Source organism: Phalaenopsis equestris, unplaced genomic scaffold, assembly GCF_001263595.1.
Source record: "Phalaenopsis equestris unplaced genomic scaffold, ASM126359v1 Scaffold001196, whole genome shotgun sequence".
Classification (NCBI taxonomy): Eukaryota; Viridiplantae; Streptophyta; class Magnoliopsida; order Asparagales; family Orchidaceae; genus Phalaenopsis; species Phalaenopsis equestris.
Window position 1 is genome coordinate 180,987 of NW_018165635.1, and position 8,901 is coordinate 189,887.

At 36.2% G+C, this 8,901-nt stretch overlaps 1 protein-coding gene across 1 annotated transcript; it reads left to right on the plus strand.

Moving 5' to 3' along the window:
* Positions 1-3,223: 3,223 nt before the first annotated feature.
* On the plus strand, positions 3,224-5,470 carry LOC110033483 (putative pectinesterase/pectinesterase inhibitor 22). The gene is made up of 2 exons (XM_020737478.1): positions 3,224-4,103; positions 4,684-5,470. The coding sequence occupies exons 1-2, from the start codon at positions 3,224-3,226 to the stop codon at positions 5,352-5,354; spliced, it is 1,551 nt and encodes a 516-aa protein (XP_020593137.1). The 3' UTR covers positions 5,355-5,470.
* Positions 5,471-8,901: the final 3,431 nt, after the last annotated feature.

Genomic DNA, 8,901 nt, shown 5'->3' on the forward strand with positions numbered 1-8,901 from the left:
TTGGATAAGCTGCAGTTACCCCAAACAGACCCTTACTCTCACCTTAAGGTTTTCAATTGTCTCAGTTTTACTTACAGTCTTTCCATTATAAACACAATTTGATAGTGGATCTAAAAAATTCATTTTTGTCAGATATTTCTTTGGTTAAAAGTATACAAAATTATGATATGTAAATAAAGATCATTTACAAATCAATGGATGTATATTCTATAAGCATGCCTTGTCATCCAAATATTATTTTTACTTCAAACAAAATATTTTCATCTTGCCACTTCTAATTATCGACAAATATGAATTCAATAATTCAAGTTAGCCACCCAACTGATGTAGTGCATTATGTCCAACATCAACCCGAATTATGCAATCATGTCATGTATTCAATGCTAGCCAACATAGTTACATGATTACATTTGAGACACTGCCTTAGCAATCACTTGCATTCAATCATATCTTGTGAAAAGGCATGGACCATCATTTGTAAAATGTTGATTCTTACAAATGACCATCCATTAGCCGCAAAAGTTATCTCACCCATCTTCAGACCAAAGTTGAGGCAACCAACTTCTCACAAGCCATTGAAGTTCTATAATGGAAATAGGCAATGATAGGTAAAATTAATAATTGGAGTCTAATCAAATTATGTATCTTTTAAAATGGAGCTACTTGAATGCATAAGGGTCTTAAAAATCAAGAATGGAGTTGTTGAAACCATTAAAGTACACAAGTCTCACTTTGTGGCCAAAGAATTTACACAAAGGAAATGATTGACTATCCCAAAACTTTTACTCCGATAGCCATGATGGTGACAATCATGCCTCTTTTCCTTAGCTATCATCAAATAACATGCATCACTCCAATAAGATGTTAACAATGCATCTCTTCTTGAAAACTTATATGCATAAATTAATTTGTATACAAAACCTCAAGGTTATTAATACGTCATCAAATTATTCTCATTATCAGACATGAATCTCGAGACATGGCGTGGGTCTCAAGATAATCTTTTGAGAAAAAAAAATATTCAAAATTTGATTAAGAGTCATCCAAAACTTTAATTTTAGCAAACTTATAGTCAAACTAACCGGCTCGACGAGACAAATCCAATAATAACAAAATCGAGCCAATCTGAGTCAAATCAAGCTCAGATCAAGTCATTAAGCCACTTCTTAAAAGCTTTTGAATGAATGATGAAGTGGGTAAACTCATTTACGAATCAAGTGTCTCGACGAGACTAATACAACGAGCCCAAGATCTCTCAACTTTGATATCGTTTAGGCACATAATTGTCCATCAAATACTGTTTGATCAAGGGAACTCTATAAATAGAGCCCTATCTCTATCTTGAGGTAAGAAGAAGTTGCAGTTTCCTCCTACTCCTACACTTGTTGACCAGCACTCACGGTCGTCGCCCACTCCATCGTGTGAAGAAACAACTGAAGTCGTGGAGTCATGATGCAGCTTGCGAAGTGGCGCATCATCCTGAACATTGGGCCAACCCTAAAGACAATGTAACAACTCACCCCAAGAATGGTGCAACAGTGCATCTCGAAGATAGGGTAGCAACGCACCTCACATATGTACAACTCTTGAATCCGGCCACCATGACCTACAGATGTCATTATAACTCATTTCTATGACCTACTTAACCACTTATTGTCTACGTGGTCCACAACTCTTACAACTCCCAACTTTGGCCCTCGCGGCCTACTGACGTTATAGTTTTGATAAGAATCTCATCGACTTTCTAGTTGGTTCCATGGAAAAGAGCATCATCACGGGTTGTATTACCTAATGTACCCAACCTCGTTATTATCTTTATTTAGTTGGATGATTCTCATCACCTTTTCCAGTGTCATGTATCATTGGTTAAAGAACTTTGCTTATGTAAATAGTTCATAACTTATCGGCATGCCTCAATATTTGATGTTACTGGTTAGACCTCTTTGTTTATCTAATCAGGGTATATCCCATCTTGACCAAGAGGCGGTGGATTAAGAAGCTCTTTACCACTACACCTCTTGATGTTTCGACTTCAACTAAGGAAGCTGTTGAGACGATTCCGAAAGGAGTCATTCCCTCGGTTTATTTTATCTTAGTCTCGCCTTGGGCAAATCCCGAGGTAAAGTCTTGGATAGATCTTGAAGATGGATTTAACCAAACCATTTATTTGCCTTCTTAGGATTTGTAAATTCTTGTGGTCTAGAAGATTCAAATTAAGTCTTGATGACTTAATCTTCTCTTTAATTTTCTTTCTCTTAAAGCTTAAGAAAATCTCGGAATGATTGACCCAATGTCATTAAAATGTGAGTAATCTTTTAAATACTATTTAAATCATCTACCTATTCATTCGGCTAAGCTAATACAAAGTGATATTGAATAATATTTTTAAATAAATAATATTTTGAGTGAATTATATTAAATAATTTTTTAAGTTAAAAATTGTATCTATAAAATTATACAAATTAAGAAAAAATTAGTATTAAATTATGAGATGCATTTTATTATTATAAAAATTTTTAATTGTTTTGATGTAATATTTTAATATTTACTCAACGTAATAATTAATTATTATTTAAATATAAAACGCACAATTAACCCTTAGTCATATATTTGATTAATCAAACAACTATATTTTATAATTGAATGCACCATTCTTAAATATGAAACATTTAAATATATATTTTATTTTATACTTTTATTAATTGTGGTTGTTATTACATTAAATATTTATTTGAATACATATACATCTGTATAATTATTTTATTCTTAACGTTATAATCTCTTTTGAAAAACTTGATGTACGCTCCTGCTCTAAAATTAACTCTCCTTAATCGTACTTAATGCACGTAAATTTTCCCTCCTTACCGTTATATAATTTAGTTCAATTTTTTTCCTTTATAGCTGCCTTTGCCGAATATAGTAAGAAAAGTATTGAAAAACATTGCGCTTCAATTTTGTCTCGTACATCCCAAAGAAAATCTACAAAGCTAACCCCATTAAGCAAGCATAAAAGAATACGTATCCCACCCCACAATCTCTCTTCCCCACTTTTATCCCCCCTCCTTCACTGAATCTCATAAAAAATAAAACTTTAGCCATGCATGGAGCAAAGCATAAAGAAACTCAAGAAATGCACTCTTCAACCAATACTCCATCTCTTTTAAATCATACACACCACACCGCCCCCTTACTAAACTAACTACAAGATACAAATCCACCTCCCATGGCCTCACCCCCCACCCCCCTCGCCATCTTCCTCCTCCATCTCCTCCTACTCTCCCTCCCCCTTCATTCCCAATCCCTCTTCCACTTCTCGTGCCTCAACACCTCCGACTACAACTCGTGCACCTCCCAACACCCCAACCCAACCCAAATCCTCCACCTTGCCGCACGCGACGCCATCAACCAAGCCCTCAGCTCCATCCACACCATCTCGAACCTCTCCCCGCTCTCCACAACCCTCCGCGAGCGCGCCGCCCTCGAAGACTGCAAAGAACTCCTTGACTTATCCGTCCACCAAATCAGCCAATCCCTCGCCGAAATTGAATGGCTCGAAAACACCCAACACGAAGCCAATCTCCTCTCGTGGCTAAGCGCCGCGCTGAGCAACCAAGACACATGCCTCGAAGGTTTCGAAAAAACCGACGGCCGTTTAATGCATTACGTGCGTGGTGGCCTCAACGAAGTCACCCAACTCGTAAGCAACTTGCTTGAGATGTACAAAAGGTTGAGGAGCATAGTTCCGAGGAGAAATGAGACAGAGTTGGAGGATGATCATGGTGATGATCAATTACCTTCGTGGATGACGGAGGAGGAGATGGAGATGGTGAGCGCGAATGAGAGGGAAATGCTGGTGGATGCGGTGGTGGCGGCGGATGGAACCGGGAGGTTTCGGACGGTCGGGGAAGCGGTGGAGGATGCGCCGAGTCATAGCTTGAGGAGGTATGTGATCTTTGTGAAGAGAGGGGTTTACAAGGAGAATGTTGAGCTAAAGAGGAAGAAGAGTAATATCATGCTGGTAGGGGAAGGAATGGGAGTTACTGTTATTACCGGGAGTAGGAATTTCATGCAGGGCTGGACCACCTTCCGGACTGCTACTTTTGGTAAGACTGCATGCATGACAAAAAGTTTTGCGTATTTAAATCTTCAATATTTATATTTATTTGAAAATAAAACCAACCTAATACATGGGAGTGCAAACGACTCGAACACGAGCGAGTCTAGGTGTTCGGCTCTTTTATATTTCTAGCTCAGAAAGTGTGCTCGTGTTCGGCTCGTTTGCTTAACAAGCCGAACACGAGCAGTTCATTAACAAAGAATTGTTTTGAGAACCTCATCACTTAGCCCTAACATATTAAGAATTGGGATAATATTTAAAAATTCTTGATTAAATCTAATTTAATAATTTATATTTTATTTTTTTAATTAATATTTTATATTGATTATAAATTTTTATAGCCTTAGAGTCAATTAATTTTTTTAAAATAGAACTCATCAATAATTATATATATATATATATATATATAATTGATAATTAGTATTTCAAGCTTACATAAGTCAAACACAAACGGACATATAATTGATTCATATTCGACTCATTAACTTAGCTAACGAGCCGAACATAAATTATTCTCGAAAAATAGCAGTTTTAACAGCCCTACTAATACAATCATTGGTTCCTAGCCGTTTCCGGTCAGGGTTTCATAGCGAGAGACATAACATTCCGGAACACCGCGGGCCCACAAAACCGCCAAGCAGTGGCTCTCCGGGTTGACTCCGACCGCTCCGCGTTCTTTCGATGCAGCATCGAAGGATTTCAGGACACGCTATACGCGCATTCCCTGCGACAATTCTACCGCGAATGCCACATCCACGGGACCATCGACTTCATCTTCGGCAACGGCCAGGCAGTCTTCCAGAACTGCAAGATCTTCACGAGAAAGCCGCTGCCTTTCCAAAAGGCCACCATTACGGCGCAAGGAAGAAAGGATCGCAGCCAGAATACAGGCTTCTCGATTCATAATAGCTTCGTGTACGCCACCGTGCCGACGTATTTGGGTCGGCCATGGAAGGCTTTCTCGAGAACGGTGTTCATGCAGTCGTATTTGGGCTCGGGCGTTCAGCCGGCGGGTTGGCTGGAGTGGGCTGGAGATTTTGCGTTGGATACGTTGTTCTATGGGGAGTATATGAATTATGGGCCGGGTGCGGGTCTGGGAGGGAGGGTTCGGTGGGGGGGATATCATGTGATTAGAGATGCGGCGGTGGCGCGGTACTTTACTGTGCGGCGGTTTATTGACGGCGCGAGGTGGTTGCCGAGAGCGAATGTGCCGTTCACGGCGGATTTGAGGAAGTAGGTTATTTTCAGGTGCGCGGTTGTTCGGTTTAGGTGATGGATAGCATATGATTATTTTGTAATTGTAACATGGATTATACGCCAAAAATGTTTATTTTCATTTATTTTTTGGAAGAAATTTGGATGCTAACTTTTAAATTTTTGTTTGTTGTGAGTTTGATTGTGGGTTTAAATTTTGATGGGAGTAATGTATTTGTATGTTCACGAATCGTTGTCTCATGTAAGGTAATCATGATTATGTTGATATCTACTACAACATTGTAATCACTAAAGGAATAATTAACCTTTCATAATTAAGATAATTAAGAGTATATACGAGATTACAAGAGTTTTTTTTTTCTCATAATTGCAAATGAATGATAATATAAAATTTGGGAGCATTTGTTTGGTTATGGTGACTATGGGCTCGTTTGGGGCAGCTTATAAGTGCGGCGGTGTTTTTGAAAACACCGTCTAACCATTTGTTTTGTGTTTTTTTGAAAAAACTGTCTGCCGTATTTTTGTTTTTTACACTAAATGAAAACCGTGGGTTCGACCCGCGGGCCGCATTTCAAGATAAGCTAGTAGCTTATCTTGAAATGCACAAGCTGCCCTAAACAAACCCTAAGGCTCATAATGGTGATAAATGAGTGATATAATCTGATAATAATAGTCGGTGAAGCATGATAAAATAGTGATAGCTCGATTACGATCATAAAAATAATTATAATGGTATGATTGTGGTCAAGGCTATTATAAGAATAAAGCAATGTTAATCAAATATTTATAGTTGTACGACATGAATAATACTATTGAAATTAGCCAATTGAGATTGGGTGATAAAGTCAGGTGATGTTTGGTTCGACAATTGTGGTTCCTACTAGGGGTTGTTGGTGTTAGTCGCCGAGCAAAACTCTAATTTTTTTGGATCTTGAAGTTCTCTCTGATTGTGTGTGTTGGTTATTTTTATGGAGAAAATAATAATTTATTAATAATAGTTAAGAGTGGCATTTTATAATTTGTGTTCAATATCTCAAATTACTTTATTGGCAGCCATGAAATTTTTTTCTTAGTTATTGATATGCCATCAACAGATTCCTCATCATTCGACACGAATCTTGGGGTATGGCGTGAACTTGGGGAAACCTTTTGAGTAAGAAAATTCAAACATCAATAAAAAATTATCTAGAACTCAAATTCCAACAAAGTTATAATCAAACTGTTCAGCTCGACGAGACTGATCCAACCTGAACAAAATCAATTCCCTATCAAATGATTAAACCACGTTTGAAATTTTTTTGGAAGATGTCGATTCTGATGAGTTCATAGTCAAATCGAGCACTTAAAGAGACAAATTCAATGAGTCCAAACTCGCTCAATTCAAACATCGTTAAAACTCTCAAACGTCCATCAAATGACGTCTAATGAGGGAAGTCATCTAAGTCGTTGGTTAAAGTAATTTATATTTTTGCATTAATTGCACCCGGAGTCTCACCTCTCTCATGAGAGGGAGAAGAGCTTGAAGCCCGAATAAGAGCTTAAATTTTTTTATGAGTTGAAGTCCAGCATCACTCCATTTACCATCAACCACCGTCAACCGCCATCAATCACCGTCGACCACCACCCACCGGTCTTCATCGATCAATATCGACCGACACCCACCTCTTACAATAAATTTATTCGTGCACCGCCGTTGTAATTTAGAAAAGTGTTTAGCTCTTTCCAGACTGTGGGATGAGGAACTGTACATTTAATATAAAGTTTATATTAGATTTCTTCAACTCGGCTAGATCCAGTAATTTTTTCCCTTTACGGGCTTTCAACGTAGGAACTTCTGATATCACTACTAGTTCTATTCTTGTATCCGAGCATGTACTGAAATCTCGTGCAACCCTAAAATGATAATCCATCACTCTATCGCCGTGAATTTTTTGACACGCATCAATTATATTGTATGTCTTTGTGAAAATTAATTTATTTTTGTTCCGTATTACATTCAACCACATAATAAAGTTTGATAAATTTTCCAAAATTTATGGCCACAACTAAACGAAGTCAAAAAACTGAACCGACTTCTCCAGTGTAATTTTCCGCGCCAAATCATTCAGCGCGACTTAGCGATTCCCACGTGGATAATAAGACTCTGGCCGTCCACGTTGCTGATTTAGGCATGTTCAAATGCCAGCTATATTATACTAAGTTTATGGAAGAGTTGAAGGAGTCATTCTCTATAAAAGCTTGGACTCGAATTATATTTTAATTATTAATTTTTTTAGTCTAGTCATCATTAAAACAATTTCATCAAAAAATAAAATTTCCTATAAATTTGATCAAGAGTTAAATTTAAAATTATTGCTTGATTAAATTTAAATTCAAATGAATTAAAAAACTGTTTAATGTATTTTAACAGTATGATTAAACTATTTTTTTAGTCATTCGGATAAAACTTTCATCACTAGGGGTGTGAACGAGCCAAATATGAGCGCGCCTAGGCTAAGCTTTTATATTTCCAGCTCAACAAGTGTGTTCGTGTTCGGCTCGTTTGATTAGCGAGCTGAACACGAGCCATTCACGGACAAAGAGTCGATTTGGCAACCCCAATCACGTAACCATAATATGTTAAAAATTTGGGTAAGATTTATCGAATTTAATAATTTTTATTCTGTTTTTTTCATTAATACTTTTAATTGATTATAAATCTGTAGCCTTGTAGTCAATTAATTTTTTTTAAAATACTACTCATCAAAGATATATATATATATATAATTAGTAGTATTTCGAGTCAAAACGAGCCAAACACGAACGAACAAATATTTATTCATGTCGGCGCGTTAACTTAACAAACGAGCCGAACACAAGCTGTTCACGAACAACGAGCCGTTTTGACAGCCCTATTCATCACAACATGTTTAGTTCATCTTTTTAAATTTATTTTAGGATGGATATAATCTTAATTTTAATATAAAAGTTATAAAATGTAAAAATTATAACGGTTATGTAAATTAAAATTAATTTCCATGTAAACATTATTTTTTTTTATTTTCATTTCATTTTTCCAGGCTGGAGCAAGGACTTTTTAATCCACAGCAGCAGCCCTAACGTCCACGCGCTATTTTCAGTCGTGATTCCAGAAGTCAAAAAAAAATAAAAGAATAAATTTAATTCTATTTTCCGAAAATTTGAATTAAATTCGACAAAAAACAATAAAATTATTTTTCATGCTTTATTAATGAATTTTATTTATTGCAATGCATCTCATTAAAAATACTTTTTTTGAATCCATCGATTGCTGTTCTATAAAGTCAATAAATATTTATATGTATTTTTTGTAATATTTTAAAATAAATTGCTATTTATGTATTTTTTTTTTCAACTTAAAATTAACATTTTTTTCTCTCAAAATAAATTTAAAATAAAATAAAATTCTTATCTCATCCAAGACCGGTGGATTAGCTTTTTTTTAATTTATCAAAGAATTTGTTTGTTAAGAAAATTGCAGATATTATAACTGCATTTTACTTAATGATATAAACACACACACACACACACACACACACACACACACACAC

What these genes read in the sequence shown, in the direction of transcription:
- LOC110033483 (XM_020737478.1), top strand. Translation starts at nt 3,224, where the DNA reads ATGGCCTCACCCCCCACCCCCCTCGCCATCTTCCTCCTCCATCTCCTC. An exon ending in CTTCCGGACTGCTACTTTTG is followed by an intron (nt 4,104 to 4,683) that starts GTAAGACTGCAT and finishes ATTGGTTCCTAG; the next exon opens with CCGTTTCCGGTCAGGGTTTC.